This window comes from Notamacropus eugenii, chromosome 4, assembly GCF_028372415.1.
Source record: "Notamacropus eugenii isolate mMacEug1 chromosome 4, mMacEug1.pri_v2, whole genome shotgun sequence".
In the NCBI taxonomy this organism is placed as follows: Eukaryota; Metazoa; Chordata; class Mammalia; order Diprotodontia; family Macropodidae; genus Notamacropus; species Notamacropus eugenii.
Window position 1 is genome coordinate 59,984,487 of NC_092875.1, and position 20,412 is coordinate 60,004,898.

Sequence of the window (20,412 nt, forward strand, 5' to 3'; positions counted from 1 at the left end):
TTTCCCAATTGCATGCAAAACAATTCTCAACATTCATTCCTAAAACCTTGAGTTCCAACTTCTCTCCCTTCCTCCCTCCCCACCGATCCCTACTGAGAAGGCAAGCAATTCAATATAGACTATATATGTGTAGTTTTGCTAAAGACTTCCATAATAGTCATGTTGTGAAAGACTAACTATATTTCCCTCCATCCTATCCTGCCCCCTACTTATTCTATTCTCTCTTTAGACCTTGTCCCTCCCCTAAAGTGTTTACTTCTAATTACTCCCTCCTCCCATTTGCCCTCCTTTCTATCATCCCCCACCCCACTTATCTCCTTCTCCCCTACTTTCCTGTAGTGTAAGATAAATTTTCATACCAAATTGAGTGTGCATGTTATTCTCTCCTTAAGTCAAATGTGATGTGAGTAAGCTTCACTTTTCCCCTCTCACTTCCCCCTTTTTCCCCTCCATTGAAAAAGCTTTTTCTTGCCTCTTTTATGAGAGATCATTTGCCCCATTCCATTTCTCCCTTTCTCCTCCCAATATATTCCTCTCTCACCCCTTAATTTTATTTTTTTAGATATCATCCCTTCCTATTCAACTCACCCTGTGCCCTCTGTCTCTCTGTCTCTCTCTGTCTCTGTCTGTCTGTCTGTCTCTCTCTCTCTCTATATATATAAAATCCCTCCAACTACTCAAATACTGAGAAAAGTTTCAAGTGTTACAAATATTATCTTTCCATGTAGGAAAGTAAACAGCTCAACTTTAGTAAGTGCTTTATGATTTTTTTTTTCCTGTTTACCTTTTCATGCTTCTCTTGATTCTTATGTTTGAAAGTCAAATTTTCTATTCAGCTCTGGTCTTTTCATTAAGAATGCTTGAAAGTCCGCTATTTCATTGAATGACCATTTCCCCCCCTCAAATATTATACTCAGTTTTGTTGGACAGGTGATTCTTGGTTTTAATCCTAGTTCCTTTGACTTCTGGAATATCATATTCCAAGCCCTTTGGTCTCTTAATGTAGAAGCTGCTAGATCTTGTGTTATCTTGATTTTATTTCCACAATACTCAAATTGTTTCTTTCTAGCTGCTTGCAATATTTTCTTCTTGACCTAGGAACTCTGGAATTTGGCTACAATATTCCTAGGAGCTTTTCTTTTGGGATCTCTTTCAGGAGGTGATCAGTGGATTCTTTCAACATCTATTTTACCCTCTTGTTCTAGAATATCAGGGCAGTTTTCCTTGATAATTTCATGAAAGATGATGTGTAGGTTCTTTTTTTTAATCATGGCTTTCAGGTAATCCCATAATTTTAAATTGTCTCTCCTGGATCTATTTTCCAGGTCAGTTGTTTTTCCAATGAAATATTTCACATTGTCTTCTATTTTTTTATTCTTTTGGTTTTGTTTTGTAATTTCTCATAAAGTCATTAGCTTCCATCTGCTCCATTCTAATTTTTAAAGAACTATTTTCTTCAATGAGCTTTTGAACCTCCTTTTCCATTTGGCTAATTCTGCTTTTTAAAGCATTCTTCTCCTCATTGGCTTTTTGGGCCCCTTTTGCCATTTGAGTTTATTTTTAAAGGTGTTATTTTCTTCAGTATTTTTTTGGGTCTTCTTTATCAAGTTGTTGACTTGCTTTTCATGATTTTCTTTCATCTCTCTCATTTCTCTTCCTGATTTTTCCTTCACCTCTCTTACTTGATTTTCAAAATCCTTTTTGAGCTCTTGCATCATGTGAGACCATTGCATATTTATCTTGGAGGTTTTGGATGCAGAAGCCTTGACTTTTATGTCTTCCTCTGATGATACGCATTATTCTTCCTTATCTGAAAGGAAATTAACTTTGTATAGTCTTATTTTTTTCCCTTTTTTGGGCATTTTCCCAGTCAGTCTTTTGTCAAGAGGAGGATATATTCTAGGGACTTGTAAGTTCTCAGTTCCTCCAAGGTGGCACAATCAAGGGAAAGGAGTTTACTCCTCTCCTGGTGCGTGTTTTGGTCTGGGAGCAACCACAAATTTTCCTGCCCAGGATCTGCAAGTAGAATTCCCTTTCCAGAGCCTCCACCGGCTCCACCAGCCAATGCTCTTCCTTGCCCCAGGACCACCACTCAGGGTTGAGATCCAGATTAGCTGCTTGATTTCCCCAGGGTCTTTAGGCTGAAGGCTCTGAAAATGGACACTGCTGCTGCTGCTGCCACCACCTGAAGCCACTTGGGGCTGGGGTTAGGGCAGGATTCGGTTCCCTTTTCACCCAGGTGAAAGAGTTTTCTCATTGGCCTTTGAAGCTATTGTCAGCGTTTGTAGGTTAAAAAATCTAGGAACTGCAGCTGCTGAAGCCTGGTCTGATTCTGTCTATGCCATACCAAGTGGTCAAGGCTGGGAAGCACTCCATGGGTTGTGCTGTGCTCTATCAGTGTGATAAGCCTTTCCTGTTGGCCTTCCAGGCTGCCTTAGGCTGGAAATCTTTTTTACTCTGTTGTTTTGTGGCTTCTGCTGCTCTAGAATTTGTTTAGAGTCATTTTTTACCGGTATTTTATGGACTGTGGTGGGAGAACTTCTACAGGTCTGTCCTTCTTCTCTGCCATTTTGACTCCACCCCTGGATATGCTTTTAAATTTGATCTGAATTATTAACACTTTCTCTATTGCTTTCTTAAGTCTAGAAATCAACAAAACAATAACTCAAACCCTGATTTGTAGCATTTGCTGATTTCTGAGGTATAAAGGCTCATCTTGGAAATTTAACAATTGGTTCTCATAAGCCAGTATGAACTGGCTCCAGCATATCCCTTCTTGCCAGGAAATATGATTATGATTATGATCTTGTCAGGGATTACATCATCATAGATGACAGAAAGGAAGCTCTGATAGGGTAAGCTACTTTCCCATGGTCATATAGTGAGTGAGTAGCATAATCAGGAATCCAATTTGACTCTAAATTCAGTGCTTTCCCCACCGCACCAAGGACTCTCTGCCACCGGCTCCCCTTCAGCTGTGTAAAAGCACCTCTTCCACAGATACTGAGTGCCCCTGCTAGCTGGGCAGGTCAGGGACTCTTGTTTGCCAATGGCCACAGGGGAAGCCTAGTAGGAGAATGTGGGTGGTTTAGTACACACATAGGAGTTTAAATCCCAAGCCCCAAATACTCTTCTTATTGACAGAAAATGAATAGGATCACGTTCCAAACAGAGAGGAAAGTCCCTGTTTCAAAATGCCCCAGATAAGGACAGGAAGGGCAGCTGTTTCTATTCCAAAGGATGGAATAGATTAATTTCCATATAGATTTTCTCTGATTTACTTCAGACTAAATGGACTCTTCCCTGCTGATATCTTTCAGACATGAATGCTGAGAGAGAGACTCTGCTGGGAGCTGCATACCCTGAAGTACAGACCTTTTGTCAGAAGCATGGATTAATGTTGGAGGTAATATCAGCTTTTCTGGTTCTGTCATTGGGACTAGTTCTTTGTGGGCAAATTGAACAATCATGGGGGTCATAGGGTCTTTGAAAATCATCATGTCTACCACTTACTTTAAGACAATATAATGATTTTGTGCTGCTAAGGCTTAGGGGAAAAGTAAAACATGATAACAGTTACTCACTTTATGGAATTATGCTCCATTCCTCCATTAAGAATTATCATTCCTAGAAACAGATTCTAGAAAATATTAGAAGGGGTAAGAAATAAGGAAAAAGATTAGAAGGAAAACAACATTTCTTAGAAAAGGGCATCACAAGTTAATATCATGGAAATTTAAAAATGGATGAGGTAAGAGGAAGGAGAAGTAGATACATACTCTTTCGTAAGTTGGGAAAGGAAATGGTTAATCAAAGAAGTAAATAAAAGGAATCTGGGATTTGCAGTAGGAGTGAGAGTAAGAGGATGAAGTTTAGATTTGGATAAGCAAAACAAATGGCAGTGACTAAGTGCTCATTTAAAAGAGGTGGTAAATTTATTTTATGCACATATATACATACTCACATAAGTAGACAGTGGAAGAAAACACACACTTAACAATTATAATCTTAAATGTGAATGGATTAAATTTCCCAATAAAAAGAAAAAATAAAGGAATAAATAAGAAAACAGAACTCAGCTGTTTGCTACATACAAGAAATACATTTAAAACATACAGCCACCTGTAGAATAAGAAGTGAGGGCTGAAACAAAATCTCTTACTCTTTAAGGGGCTCAAAAGAAAAGGATCATGATCTCAGATAAAGCAATGATAAAATTTGACAAAGTCAAGAAAAAGAAACAAGAAAATTACATTATGCTCAAAAGTACCATAGACTATGGAAAAGTAACTCCTAAATTTATATGCACCGAGTGTCATAGTCATTCTTAAAAGAAAAACTAAGTGGTTTTAAAGAAGACATTGACAGTGAAACCATAATAACAGGCTTTAATATTCCTTTTTTAGAACAGGCTGAAGGCAATAAAAGATAAGGAAAATATAGAGTTGAGCAAATTGTTAGATAAATTGAATTTGACTAACCAATAGAAATTTCTGAACGAGACTGTTAATATTTACAAAATATACTTACAAAAATTGATTGTGTGCTAGGGCATAAAGATATCATAGAAAAATGTAAAAAGGCTAGTATTTATAATATAATTTATGGAACATAAAACAATGCTTATATTAAAGCCAGTAACAGTGAAACAACATACCAAAACTTTTGGTATGCATCTAAACAAGCCCTCTGTGGAAAATTTTTATATTTGGAAACTTATATTAACAAAATGGAAAAGGAGAACACTAATGAACTGAGCATTCAATTATAAAGACTAGAAAATAAACAAATTAGCAATCTTAAACACGGAATGAGAAATCTTAAAAATTAGAGAATAAAGATAAAAAATACTGACAGTGGAACTGATAAAGCTAAGAGTTGTTTTTTTTAAAAAACTAAAAAATCAATAACATACTGATCAAACTGATCAAGAAAAATAGAACATTAAATTAATAAAATAAGAAATGTACAAGGTGAATTCACAAGAGAGAGGAATTAAAGCTTACTATGCACAATTATATTCTAAAAAAACAGAATTCAAAAGATATGATGAGATTCTACAAAAATATGTAACACCCAAAGTAGCAGTGTGGTACAGGACAAAGATCAGTGGCTTCCCTAATGTTGATTATCTGTGTGTTCTTGAACAAATCCCTTGACTTCTCAGTGCCTTGGTTCTTTATCTGTAAAAAGAGTCTTAAACTAGATAATTTTTGAAGTGCCTTTGAGATCTATGATGCTAAAAAAAAAATTTCAAATAGGCAGACTGCAGAAAAAGGTATCAAATTTGGCATAAATGAATTGCCAAAGGAAGAAAAAAACCCTAGACTAAATGATTTACAAGTGAATCTTATCAAATGTTTAATTAATACTCATGCTAAAAAAAATTTAAAAATAGAGAAAAAAATCATTCTACCAGACCCCTTTTATGAGGTAAACATGGTCTTGACAACCAAACAAATGAAAGACAAAACAGAGAATAAGAATTAGACCAAACTCACAAATGAATATTAATACAAAACCTTTACATAAAATCCTTGGGAAGATTCTACAGAAACATATCCAGAAAAGAACTCACTGTGATCAAATTAGATTCACAGAACGGATTAAGGGGTTAAGATTCAACACTGGGAAAATAATTACCATAAAAACAACAAAGATAACAAAAATCATGATTACTTCAATAGATTCAGAAAAAACTTTTGACAAAAATCATTACTCCTTTATATTAAAAACCCTAAAAAAGCATAGATATGGAAGGACTTTCTTTAATATGATGAAAATCTATACTTAGAGCCAAGAGTCAGCATTGTTTACAACAGAGAAATACTAGAAATATTCCCAGTATAAAGAGAGATAAAAGCAAGGATGCCCTCTTCCTTATGATTATTTGACATGGTTCTGGTAGCAGTAGAAAAAAAGGGAACAAAATCTTAGGGACAAATATTGGCAACCAGGAGACAAAATCTATTTATAGATGACATAGTATTGTACTTAGAAATCTCTAAAGGATCATTGAAAAAATGAACTGAGATAATTAAGAGCCATAGCATAATTATAGGATACAAAATAACTCCACAAAGTCAGGAGCATTTTTATAAGTACTAACAAAATAGAGAGACAGAAGGAAGGGAGGGGAGGGAGGGAGGAAGAAAAGAAAAAGGGGGGAGGGAGGATGGGAAGGAGAAAAGAAGGAAAGAAAGAAAAGAAAGAAGAAAAGAAGGAATCAAAGAAACAAATTAATAAAGAAAACCAGACTTCTGACCTCTGCAGCCTATTCTCTATTCCTGTTGGTCTCTTGTAGATTTTACAATGAATAAAATTATTGAGCTGTAAAGTTTTTAATGTAAAATGTCAAAGATCTACCAACCATAAAAACAAATAAACAAACAAAAAAAACACAGAAAAGAGAGAGAGAAGTAGAATTGCATAGTGCATCCAGAACTAACCCCAGAGCCAGAAAAAGAAGGTGCTGACTTGCATTGATAGAAGGAATTTCTTCATCTGACTGTTCCCTGTAACAACAAATTCACAGTCCCTATCCCTATCCCCACTAACAATAACAATAGCAAAAAACTCAAGATAAATATGGAAATGCCATTCAAAATAACCATTAAATGGATAAACTATCTGGGACTAATGCACACATGGATTTATTTAAACTCTACTACAAATAAAAGGAGACTTAAATAATTGCAGAGATAGCAACAGATCATGGTTAGTTTCTGCTAATATAATAAAAATTACAATGCTACCTAAATTTATTTATACATTTAATGCTATGCACATCAAACCACGGAGAGAATACTTCTTAGAACTCAACAAAATAATAACAAAATTCATTTGGAAAAACAAAAGGTCTAGAATCCGAAGGAATATAACGAGGAAAAGCCCAAATCAAGGGGACATAGAATTACCAGATGCTATATACTATAGTATATTATAGAGCAGTATTCATCAAATTATTTGATATTAAGAAAACTCAGGAAAATATGTCAAAATCTATATTACCATATTTGACAAACCCTAGATCAAAAATTACTGGGGAGACTAGTTTTTAAAAAGAGCTTTTGGAAAAACTGGAAAGCAGGTTAGTAGAAATTAGGATTAGGTCAACATTTTATACTATATAGCACAATAATCACAAAATGGGTATATTACCTTAATATTAAAGTTGATATCATTAAAAAAAAATCAGAAGAGTAAGATCAGGTACCTTTTGTAACTACGACAGAGGTGTGTGTGTGTGTGTGGAATTCTTAACCAAAAAGAAGTTAACAGGTTATGAAAGGAAATACATTTTTTGACTACCTAAAGTGAAAAAGAATGAATAAAATCAATCAAGACAGAATTAAAAGAGAAATAATAGAGTGAAAAAAACTTGCATTAAACATAAATTATAAAAGTCTAATGTATGACACTAAGAGCTATTTTCTAATAGGTAAGTGGTTCAAGGATATGGAGTTTTAAAAAGAAAATTTGTAAACAACAAATAACCACATGAAAATGCTCTAAAATACAATGGAGAAATGAATATTAAAACAACTCTGAGGGCTCCCCTCATTCCATGCAAATTTGTGAAGGTGACAAAAAGATGAGAATAATTAGTTTTTGAGAGACTGTGATAAAATAGACTCTAATTTACTGTTGGTATAGTTGTGAAGTAGTTCAACGGATTTATAGTTTAATGTGGAATTATGAAAGAAAAATGACTAAGCTATATGATCTCTACAATTTGACTTAGCAATTGCCTCCTAAATGTCTTGCAGGTAGGTGGTGCAGTGGGCAAGTCTCATAACCCTGCTTGCCTCAGTTCCTCTTCTGTAAAAATGAGCTGGAGAAGAAAATGGCAAACCATGCCAAGCAAACCCCACATGCGGTCACTGAGGGAGGGATCTGATTGAATAACAACCTGAATATATACTACCCCAAGGTCCAAAACAGACTAAAATACGTATAGCAGTAGTTTTTATGGCAGTAAAGAATGGGAAACAAAATACAGTCAGTTCCTATCATTTGGAGAATGGTTGAAAAAACTATGATTAAGCTAACAGACATTTATAAGGGCTTACTATGTACCATACACTGTGCTAAGCGCTGCATGGACTGGATGGTTTGGGTTATTGTTTTTTTAATTCAGTCTGGAAATTAGGGTGTGGCATGATGTGGGGAAATGACTACAAAAATAAAAGGTATCAATAAAACTTTTAAAAAAGTATTCCCTTTAGGTAAATCATCCCATAGATTTAAAAAATGTTAGAGCAGGAAGGAAAATTGGAATATACAGCACAGAAATATCAGAATTGGGAGGGACATTAATAATAATTACTGACACACAGCAAAGCATTAGTTTTGGCAAAGCATTTTCTTTTCTTTTTTTTTTTTTAGTTCGAGGTAATCAGAGTTAAGTGACTTGCCCAAGATCACGTAGCTAGTAAGCCTTAAGTATCTGAAGCCTGAGTTGAACTCAGGTCCTCCTGACTCCAGGGCCACTGCTCTATCCACTGTGGCACCTAGCTACCCCACGTTGTCTAAATGCTATGTTGTATGATCCTCTCAATGATTCTGTGAGGGAAGTACAGATATTATAATCATTATTTTAAGTTTTATTGATACCTTTTAAAACCTCCCTTATATTTAAGAAAAATAATTCAGCAAAGCTAACCATTCCTGAATTCAGATTGCATCTGACAGCATGAGCAACATTGTATACATGTAGTCGCTCATGTTTCTGTTGTGAAGGATGTATGTTTCATCATCCATCCTATGGAGCTAAGATTGGTCTTTGCAATTGAAGTGAGATGCCTTTAAGTGTTAACCATAAGTGTTTTCCCTTCCCAGGTCTCTCCTGATTCTGAGTTCAGCTTTCTTACCACTATATCGTACAGCCTCTAGAAACCTGAGAACATAAAACATGGCATCCGTTCCATAATTTATAGCTTCCATTAAGTTACATTTTGACATACTGTGTGTCCCTTATTCAGAATAGGCTTACAAGGGCAGTAACTCCCTTCTCTCATCTGGACCCATAGACTTCTCTACAACTGGCCTTTTCCCTACTCATTGTGTGATTATTGTCTTACCCAGGTGGTAGATCTGAGGTGGGGTCTCCCTACCTTGGAGGCTGTGGACCACACAACCACCGACCTGTGCTTGGAGGAGATTGCAATGTGTCAGAAACTCTCCGCAGGACCCACTTTTATAGTAAGCAATGAATCATCAAGAGGAATTCATTAATGCCAGGCACTGTGCTGGGTGCTGGGGACACAAAGGCAGAAGGGAAACAGTCTTTGTCCTCAATGAGCTTATAATGGAGCAGGAGAAAGACACCAGGAATGTAGCCTTATACAATCTGGCTATATGAAAAGGCACCACAACAGAACATTTTAGTCATACTACCTTCTGCTGCAGACTTCTTCAGGTCTGGGGGACCCCTATCACAATAATGGCCAATGATCTCACGGTCTGAGTCCCACCCTTGTCTAGGGGCCATTCTGCCATTTCGGAGCTCAGGGAACTGGCTGGGCAAAGTTGTGGGCAGGAAGCCCAGCTGAGAGATGGGGACAAAACTAAACTGAGATAGAATAAAGCCATTCAAAATGAAGAATAAAGGATAGGTAGGCAGATAGATAGATGGATAAAACAATTATTAAATACTTACTATGTGCCAGGCACTGTGGATACAAGTATAAGCAAGAAGACAATTCCTTCCTTAGAGAAGCTTATGTTCTAATACATAAAGGGGAACTGGAAAGAAAAGGAGGGAAACAGAGACACAGTACAAAGAAGGTCCTAAAACAGTGTGGAGTTCTAGGCCTGGGAAGGATAAGGCCAAAAGCTCACATAGTAGAGCCAGAATGGCAGGGGCATTGGAGTATCTAGGCTTCCCTACTTTCCCTCTGGTGGTTATCACTTCCCCATACTTTAATGGGCATCCCTGTGCAATAGAATTTGACACACTCTGGACAACTGGCTGAACTATCTTGCTGGCTCGTAAGTAGCCCTAACTGACCAATCTATTCCTTCAGAAATGTTTATTATGCAAAGCCTTTTTGATAGAAACTATGGAGGGGGATAAAAAGGAATGAGATCCCAGGCCTCAAGGCAGGGCAATCTTGAGTTGCTGGAAGACCCTAGACCAAGATTTAAGTTTTGACCCTGCCATGTATTAACTATATAACTTTGGGCAAGCCACTTGCCCTCTATGGTGTTCGGTCTTCCCATTTATAAAATGGGTACCTAATGTTTTCATGACCTTATCATGAGAAGGCACCTTATAAACTATAATGTACTATGGAAGTACGAGTTATAGTGTACATGTGCACTCGTTAAGAAATACTTCACTGTATTTAGATGATCTTGGATCTCATCGATGTAGAAAAGTTCAGATGGCAAACCCATCAATATCTTTTTCTCTTGCATGATTTTATGTCTTTCCATTAGTCCTGAAGAGAGGATTTACCCAATGGACTGAAAGTCTTCCCTCTAAGTCTTTTAATACCAGTGGATACCAATGTATTACTTGGGAACAGCCATGAAAGGGATTTTCAAAAAAAAAAATCATTATACAAATGTAGGGTATTATTATTAAGGCATTTAGTATTAACTGGATGCAACATGCCTAATCCCATATCAATACTATATTGGTCCATATGAAGGCTACTCTTTTCCCCCTAAATCTGGCTTGTTGAAAATCTTACTGCTGCTTTTAATCCATATTATTTTTCTGTTTATCCTTACATATTATTTTCTTTCAAAGAGATTGCATTTTGGAGTGAGGGTAGGGTAGGTAGTGTCTAATATTTTGGGACAGCAGATCTTTAGAAAGAACTGCAATTTAAGTAAATCACTGAGAATTTGCAGGGAAGAGCTAATATAGATCATGCTGATGCCTAGTCTATAAAGAAAACTTAACACGAGCGACTTAGGAGACCTTACAAGAAGATTAGAAGTGACTTATATGGGAATACTCCCCCTTTCCTGCTCTCCTACTTCACTCCATTCTCCACTGACTGACCTTCAGGCTAAACCTTACCTCATCCCCTTTATTTGAAGTGATTTTATCCTTCCTTTATAAGGAAGGAAATACAGTGAAAAGAACACTGCCTTTGGGTGAGAAGATCCAGGTTCAAATCCCACTTCTAATGCTACCTACGTGACCTTAGGCAAATCATTTCACATCTCCAGGCCTCAGATTCTTCATTTGTAAAATAAGAGGGTTGAATTCGGTGGACTCTGAAGTCCTTTCCAGTTCTGGAATTATGATCCCATAATAAATGAACCTAAGTGGAAACAAATCTCAATATCCTTTGAAAGGCTGAGGAATCTTGATTGACTTTCCATGAAAATCCAAATTGACCTCTAAGTCCTTGGGGAACCATCTCTCTAGTAAATAAGTCATTAGGCTGTTGTATAAACCCACATTTTCCCCAAAGACTTCTCCGTTGGGGGTTTGGGGCCTTTAGGGGAAACAAGCAATAACGTCTTTCAAAACACGTGTTGTGGGCCAAGCAGACTTGGTGGTGGTTTTGTTTTGTTTTTTAGTTCTTCTCAATGGCTGTTTAAAGCTTTGTGCTACTGCAGTGAAATAGTTGGCCAGTGACCCAAAATGTCAGAGCAGGGAGGGACCTTAGAAAGGAAAATATTAGGGCAGTGAGGGCATCTAGAACACAGAATATTAGATCTGGGAGAAGCCTCAGAATATAGTATGTCTGAGCTGAGAAGAACTCAAGGCATGCATCACAACCTAAAGAACATACAACTGAAATGAGGGAAACAGAGAAGATGAGATGTTGGAGAGTAGGAAGAGATCTTAAATTTGAATTCTTTCACTTTAGAAATGAAGACCTTCAGACCCAGTCAAACATCTCTCTCAAGGTCACACAAAAAGTTAGTAGCTTTGGTTTGGGAATCAGAATACCCCTGTAGGATGCTGGGAAAAAGACTTTCCCTTCTCTGGGGCCCAGTTTCCTTATCTGTAAAATGAGGGGTTTAGATAATTTCCTCTTACCTTTAAGGCCATTGGCCTAGGGTGGGGGTAATGCTTCTGGGTAGAGACATCTCGGATCTCAGCCCTTGGTAGAAGTCCTATCCCAATTACTGTGTATGCGACATCGTCTCTCTACACCTCTGTGGCAGGCGCTCATGGGTGATCAGTATGGACACTGCCCTATTCCCCGACTGATTGAAGAGAAGGAGTTCCAGGCCTTGTGTGCCCAGCTCACAAAAAGTCCGAACAACCTGACCCTCCTGGCCCAGTGGTTCTGGAAGGATGACAACGCAGTCCCTCCTGTCTACATCCTGCAGCCCATCACCACACACTTGCCCCAGTACCAGAAGCAGCACCATGGGGACTGTGCAGCCTGGAAGAAGGCAGAAAGCAGCTTAGCCACAGCCCTGCGATCAGCAGCCCAGGAGGCGGAGAGGCAAGGCTTGATCAGCAGGGAGCAGAAGCTTCGATACCACAAATCAGGTGCAGCCCCTTACAGAGCAGAGATAAACTAAAGAGTTTTCTCTGAGGCTAATACCTCCCATTTCTATAGTATTTTATAATTTACAGAGTACTTTCCTCACAACCATCCTGTGAGGAAAGTAGTGTGAAGATTATCACCCTCATTTTACAGATGAGGAAACTGATTTTTAGTCAAGTGACTAGTCTAAGGTCATACAGCTAGAAAATTGTCGAGTTGGGAAATGACTCCAAGTCCTGCACCTTTTTCAAAGTACTGCCTAGATTCTAATCATTAAGGAAAGGATAAGGAAATAGTTTTGATACATCCTCTTGGCCACTGACTAGTTATTTGCTATTTTAATCAAGAAAAGTAAAATATTCACTGTAATGGAATGAGAAGAGATTGGGTCTGGGAGTATGAAGATCTGGGTTCGAGTTCTAGTAATGATACTTTCTAGCTGTGTGGCTGTGAACCAGTCTCGGTTTCTTCATCTACAAAATGAGGATAATTATACCTTATCTGGTTGTTGTGGAGAAAGTGATTTATAAACCCTAAAGCACCATTAAAGTTTTTGCTACTTAAAGTAAGTAAAGTGCTAGTATTTTTTCTGCCTATATAGATCACCACCTTGGTAAACAGTCTTTCAGGGATTTCTGTGGCCAAGACCCATTCTTCCTGTAGTGGCCAAACCTTTGATGACAATGCTTTCCACACTTGGCTAAGCTGGTCCTTGGATAACAGGTACACAGTTGGGGACTATCTAGAGCATATTACTAAGTAGTCTAGTGAAAAAAGCAATGGAATTTAGAACCAGATGACTGGGTTTAGAATCCTGGCTTTTAGCTAAATAACCTTGAGGAAATCACTTACCCTTTCTGGGACTTTGTTTCCTAATCTGCAAAACGGACCCAGATCATAGATATTAAGCAAGAAGGAACCTCAGAGATCTACAAGCACTCTAGGATCCTTTTAAGTTCTAGATCTTGCCCTATGTACTGAAGACAAGAAAACTTAAGTGGAATGTGATCATTGCTTTCCAATATCTGAAGGGCTGTCATGTGGAAAACAGGTTTTTTTGTTTTGTTTTTCTCTATGTAAGGGGAAAGGAGAATTAGGACAAATGAGTAGAAGTTATAGGGAGATAGATTTTGGTCATTTCAATATAAGCAGGAACTTTCTGATCATTAGAGATATCCAAAAATGGAATGCACTCCCCTGAGAGGTAGGCATTCAAGCAGAGAATGGATAATAATAGGTCACACTTATATACCACTTTACAAAGTGCTGTCCCTGAGAGGTACATATTATTATTCTCTCACTATGCAGATGAGGAAACTGAAGCTTAGAGTAGTGAGATGACTTGCCCAAAGTCAGTAAGAGGTCAATAAAGGTCAGTAAATGAGAGAACCTGGACTTTATCCAGATCTTATATCTCCAGATCCAGAATTAATTCCATTAAACCACATAGCCTATTTTGAGATAAGATGAGGACCTATCTGTGTGTGTTCGTCCTTCGTTGCCAAAGAAGACCATGCCATCAGAGAAATAATGACATGATTTGTACTTGACTTTGTTTTGAGTGAGGGAGGGCTGTGCAGGTCACCAGCCTCACTTCTCCTCCAGAGCCATCTGACTCCAGTGACCAGATGTTCAGCAGCTAGGTGGTGCAGTGGATAGAGCACCAGTGCAGGAGTCAGGAGGACCTGAGTTCAAATCTCACCTCAGACACTTGACACTCACTAGCTGTGTGACCTTGGGCAAGTCACTTAACCCCAATTGTCTCATCCTGGGTCATCTCCAGTCAACCTGATGAATATGTGGTCACTGGATTCAGATAGCTCTGGAGGAGAAGTGAAGCTGGTGACCTGCACAGCCCTTCCTCACTCAAAGCAAAGTCAAGTGCAAGTCATGTCATTATTTCTCTGATGGCATTGTCTTCTTTGGCAATGAAGGATGAACGCAGAACTTATTTGGGATACTAGAAAAAGAAGGGATTCCTGCATTGGGCAGGGCCTTGGATTTGATGACCTTGGAGAGGTCTTCTAACTCTGAAATTCTAAGATAATATGATAGCTTTGGTAGAAGTATGTCTTTTGGTAAAAGTTGGGGGTTGGGGAGGGGATGGTGACTTACAGTGGAGATTAGGGTAAAAATCAATGCTGTTGAGTCATAGGAAGTGTGACACACTAGAAAGAATGTTGCTCCTAGAGTTAAGAGACCTGAGTTTAAGTAGAGGTCTACCAATTACTTCCAGCTGTGGTCTGAGTCTCACCTTTATCATTTGTAGAATATGAAAGAAAGTAATTAGATAAATGCTCCCTACTTTCTAGGATTGTTGTAAGGAAAGCATTATTTCAAATAGGTAAGGAATGAAGGAATGGCTTTGCTGACATCCTAGAGGTCTGGTGAACCTCACTGACTAAGGGAAGAATCCTGGACCCACCCTTCTTCCTTCCTTCCTTCCTTCTTTCATTCTTTCCCTCCCTCCCTCCTAAACATAATAAACATTATTAAAGGTCATTGGTTCTTGGGTCAGAAGGCCCATGCTGGTTAGGTAACTGAGTGAGTTGGGATCTCAGCTTGTCTCTGAGGAACTGTCACCATGCTCCTGAGGCTGGGAGTTTCCCACTGAGGTTAAAGCATCTTCAAAAATAACTTCTCTCATCAGAAGTTAATTTCAAAACAAATTAACCTCATTGGAGAAAGCTTTAAAGTGTATCTGGCAATTAAAACTGAGTTTACATGACAGTAAGCAAATATTTTGGGGGGAAATTGCCAGATATTTGTAGTTATGAATATTAACTTCTTTTTTGTATGTTTAAAAAATTTTTATTTATTCATTTATTTATTTTTAGTTTTCAACATTCATCTCCATAAGATTTTTGAGTTCCAAATTTTCTCTCCCATCTCTCTCTTCCCCCCACCCCAAGACACCCTGCATTCTGATTACCCCTTCCTCCAATCTGCCCTCCCTTCTATCACACCCCTCCCTTCCCTTATCCCCATCTTCTCTCTTTTCTTGTAGGGCAAGATAGATTTCTATACCCCATTACCTGTATTTCTTATTTCCCAGTTGTATGCAAAAAAAATTCTCAACGTTCGTTCCTAAAACTTTGAGTTCCAACTTCTCCCCCTTCTTTCCTCCCCACCCATCCCCACTGAAAAGGTAAGCCATTCCATATAGGCTATACATGTGTAGTTATGCAAAAACTTTCATAATAGTCATGTTGTGATAGTCTATTCTCTCTTTTGATCTTGTCCCTCCCCAAAAGTGTTTACTTCTAATTACCCTATCCTCCCATTTGCCCTCCTTTCTATTACCCCCACCCCACTTATCCTCTTCTCCCCTACTTTCCTGTAGTGTAAGATAGATTTTCATATCAAATTGAGTGTGCATGTTTTTCTCTCTTTAAGTCAAATGTGATGAGAGGAAGTTTCATTTTTTCCCTCTCACCTCTCCCCTTTTCCCCTCCATTCAAAAAGCTTTTTCTTACCTCTTTTATGAAGGATAATTTGCCCATTCCATTTCTCCCTTTCTCCTCCTAATATATTCCTCTCTCACCCCTTAATTATTTTTTTAGATATCATCCCTTCCTATTCAATTCACTCTGTGCCCTCTGTCTAAATATATATAATCCCTTCAACTATACAAATACTGAGAAAAGTCTCAAGAGTTACAAATATTATCTTTCCATGTATGAATGTAAACAGTTCAACTTTAGTTAGTCCCTTATGATTTCTCTTTCCTGTTTACCTTTTCTGGATATTAACTTCTAATTGCATTATGACCTTGGGCAATTCCTTTCCTCTCTCTGGACCCCAGTTTCCTCATTTTTATATAAAATGGGAGGGGGTGCTCTAAGGTCCCCTTTAGTGCTAATGTTATATAGTTACATGTCACTTGTACAGGGCTCTACAGGTTACAAAACACTTCGAATAGTTTCTCATCTGATCTTCACAACCCTGTTAGGCAGGTAGTGTAAGTGTTATTATTGTCATTTTACAGATGACATAGACTTAAAGTGACTTGCCCAAGGTCACACAACTAGGAAGTGTCTGAGGTGGTGCTTGAGCCCAGGTCCTTTGCCTTCAAGTCTATTAGTGCTTATTTCACTAAATTGCACTGATTTGGGAAAGGAAAGAGACACAAGCTTTGGGAATGTCCTCAGTTGCAATAAGCAAGTGATTCAAAGTGAGAGTCTGGCTGATTGAATAGGAGTCATGAATCCTAGACTGATTTTTTCTCACTAATTTTGTGTGATGTAGAGCCATTTATTTCCTCTCTCTGTGTGGTAACCTGATTCCATCTGGCAAAACAAACAAAAGCGACAATGGAATTGGTACTTGAAAGCCTCTTGAACCTTCTTCTACCCCAAGTCCAATTTGTTTCATATAATGTACCATTATTATCTGAGCATCTTCCATATTCCATATTCACCTTAGCTATAAAAAGTCAGGGCCATAAAGAAGTAACCTTAGTGCCTCACTGTCAGCCCTTAGCCTTTCCCTTATGTGGCTTCAGTTTCCTCATTTGTAATTTGAGGGGGTGGAACTTCCCTCCCAGCTCTGACACTGTATGTTCTACATTCAGACTGGGGCATTTTATGTTCTGGGTTTTATGTTCTAAGTTCCTTTTCTGTTTTGGCATCTATAATCCAAGGGCCCTTCCAGCTCTGAAATTATGTCTAATGTCCTTCCCAGTTCTGCCATTCTTTGTTCATAGGATTCCATCCACTTCTGACATTCCATGTTCTATTATCCCTGAAAACTGACATTCTACAGCTGTACCTTCCTTTTCAACTCAAACATTTGATGTTTTAAGCCCTCGCAGTTCTGATACTTTATGTTCTAAGTTCCCCAGCACCAATAAGTTCTCTCCCAGTTTTGGCAGTCTAGAAAACCTATAAATTTAAAGAAAGGAGAATTACTGCCCTAACAGGATATCCTGCTGAATCAAAACAGAGGTGTCGAAATGTGGCTTAAGGAAATAACAAATTATGAACATTTCTTTTGGAGGCACCTAGTCTCCTGCTGTGCATAGGGATTTGCTATTCCTTATCATGAAAAAGTGGTAGAGGATACTAAGGAAACATATGAAGGGATAGCACAAGGATAAACCCTTTAGGAAAAAACAGATAAGTTTGGGATTTTTAAGTTTTGGGACATTTGTGGTTGGCTAGAAGAATGAAGTTTTGAGTACATATGAAGTTTCTATAAAGTGTTTGTTCTTTGAGACCACTGAGTATTGTTTAGAGCACCACAAAATCATAGAATTTGAAGGCTGGAAGGGGAAATAGAGACTATCTTATTGAACCTTCTCATTTTACATGCAGGAAAACTGAGGTCCAGAAACCGAAAAGGTCTTGATCAAGATTACACGATGAAACAGTGGTAAATTACTATTATTTTAAAATCATAAACCAGAACTATAATATGCAATTTTTGTGCCAGGGAGAAGTGATAGGAAACATGCTTTAGTGAGCTTTGGTAGGAGAGGACCAGGGAAGCTTTAATCTGAAATATGACTCCCTAGCAAGGAGGAAATAAGGTTGACCTGGTAACTTCCTTTTTAAACTAATTCTTCTTACAAACTAGGTGTTGAACTCTGTTGTTTGCAAGTTGGTAAAGGATTTTAAATGGTGTTAAAATTGTCTAATTCAGTAACCCAAGGTAAGGCCTCAGCTAGGTCTCCCTAATTATGGCACTAGATAAATTTATTATCCTTTTCCTTTTAAACTTAGTTTTAAAAGGTGTAGTGTATTCTTAAAGTGACTTTTATCATCTCAGGACCCCACATTGATTTTCCATGAGAACTCCTCTATATATTTATTGTGGAATTCAATATTTGTGGGTAGAAGCTACATCCAGTGTTGGCTGGAACCCTAATGAAATCTCTTTGAAAGAGAAAATATTGTTCAGATATAAATTGAAAGACAACACATATCATAGACTGTACTTGAATTTTATACAAGCCAGATTTAGGGGAAAGGTCTGACCTAAATTTGGATCAAAAGAATAATGAGTGGGGACCTAGGAAAATTGCACAATTTGATACAGTCTTTAAAGCCACAGAAGATTCCTGGCTCCTTCCCTTGGCACAGATCACAAACAACCCTTCCATTCCTTAGTGGATAACCTTCAGGAGTTCCTGCAGCCCTGAGCCCAGCCCCACCTCAAATTAATGTGTTATGAATGAATGATAGCTGGCTATCAAAGTAACTCTTTTGATGATCCTTCACTGATATTCCAGCTGAAAGTGACCCTTCTCTCAATCTCTTTGTTTCACATAAATGATTGGGGGGACTCCTGGAATTGGACACATGTTTCAGGCACTTTCATTGGGGTCATGTATTCTGGCTCTTTTCTAAAGGACATACACCACACAGCAACTCTTGGCAGGTCCCATGACTAGGGGATTATGTCAAAGATGATTGATGACTCAACCAGGAAGAATCATCCCCTCATTAAGATATAAGAGCACAACAAAGGCTTCATCTCTCTTGCTTTTGGATAACACATGCTCTGCTCTATAGAAGGTAGAACAAATAGAACAAAAGTCAGTGGATTCCCACCACTCCCTTGCTCCAGTTAAATATTACACATATTGCACAAATATATCTATTTATACATATCTTATTTTCCCAATGATTACAGCGTAAGCTCCTTTACTGCAGGGACTGTTATTTTCCATCTTTTTATCCCTAATATTTAGCACACTGCCTTGAATGGAGAAGGAAGTTAACAAATTAGGAGCAATGGTGGAGGAAAGGCACACAATAGCAGGCTTTAGTTTGTTACAAGGAAAAACATCCTGACAATCTGCGTAGCATGGATTTAGAGTTGAAAGGGATTTTAGATGTCATCTATTCCAACCCTGTTATCTTATGGATGGAGGAGACAGCTACACAGCTCAGTGGAGAGTGCTGGACCTGGGATAAAATCTGGTCTCCAATATTTACTAGCTGTGTGAGTCACTTATTCCCATTTGCCTCAGTTTTCTCATCTGTAAAATGAGCCAGAAAAGGAAATGGCAAACCGCTCCACTATCTTTGCCAAGAAAACTCCAAACGGGGTCACAAAGAGTCAGACATGACTGAAATGACTCAACGACAAGAGGTAACTGAGGTCCAAAGGGATTACTTGATTTGCTAAAGGTTACACAATTGATAAATGGCAGAATTAGAATCTGAACCCAGATCCTCTGACTCTAAAACCTTGCTAAGCCGCATTTTAAGGCAGTAGCTTCCCTCTGGGTAGAAGTCTTCGAAGGGAATCTGGTCACTTTTAGGGATGTCAGAGATAGAATGCACTGTGACCTCACCGTCTAGGTCTGAGAGATGTTTGATTTCTTAACTTCTCTGTACTTGCTTGGCTGACTCTTGGATACCAGGCACTCAGAGTCAGCTGGGGCTGTACTTTTGGCCTTTCCAGGTTGGTGGGACCCAACAGAGCTTAGACTTCATTGGTGAACTCTTTGAGAGCTCCACAAGAAGGCATTAGAGAAGAGTAGAGGATTCATTCCTAAGTGCCTTGGTAACAATAACTCATATTTCCGTAGTTATACAACAGCTGCATTTATATGGTGTCTACTCTGTAATAGACACTGTGCTAAGTGCTTTACAAATATTATGCTTATGGACTGCCTTTTTGGTTTTGGTGGGGATTTTTTTGGTTGTTATTGTTTGGACTTGTAACTTCATCCACATTGGAAATACACTGTGTGAAAACTCCCTTTGTCATTACAGATTGACATAGTTTACAGTGTTGGAAAGGATGGTTTATCGGAAAGATTAATCACTGTCTCTGGAGCCTGAGGATCTGAGTTCAAATCCTTCTTCTGGTCCTTAATATGGATGACAATTTGGTTAAATTTGGATAAATCATTTGCCTCAGTATCCTCATCTGTAAAATGAAGAGGTTGGACTAGATTGCCTCGTGATTCCTTTCAGCTTCAGATGTA

At 38.2% G+C, this 20,412-nt stretch overlaps 1 protein-coding gene across 1 annotated transcript in view; it reads left to right on the forward strand.

Moving 5' to 3' along the window:
* The first annotated feature begins 3,245 nt into the window (after nt 1-3,245).
* NWD1 (NACHT and WD repeat domain containing 1) overlaps nt 3,246-20,412 on the forward strand; it is a 79,266-nt gene continuing 62,099 nt past the window's right edge. The window contains exons 1-3 of the mRNA XM_072601268.1: nt 3,246-3,406; nt 9,088-9,204; nt 12,139-12,472. Of these exons, the coding sequence (XP_072457369.1) occupies nt 3,323-3,406; nt 9,088-9,204; nt 12,139-12,472 (535 nt within the window). The 5' untranslated portion in view covers nt 3,246-3,322. The remainder of the gene's footprint in view (nt 3,407-9,087; nt 9,205-12,138; nt 12,473-20,412) is intronic.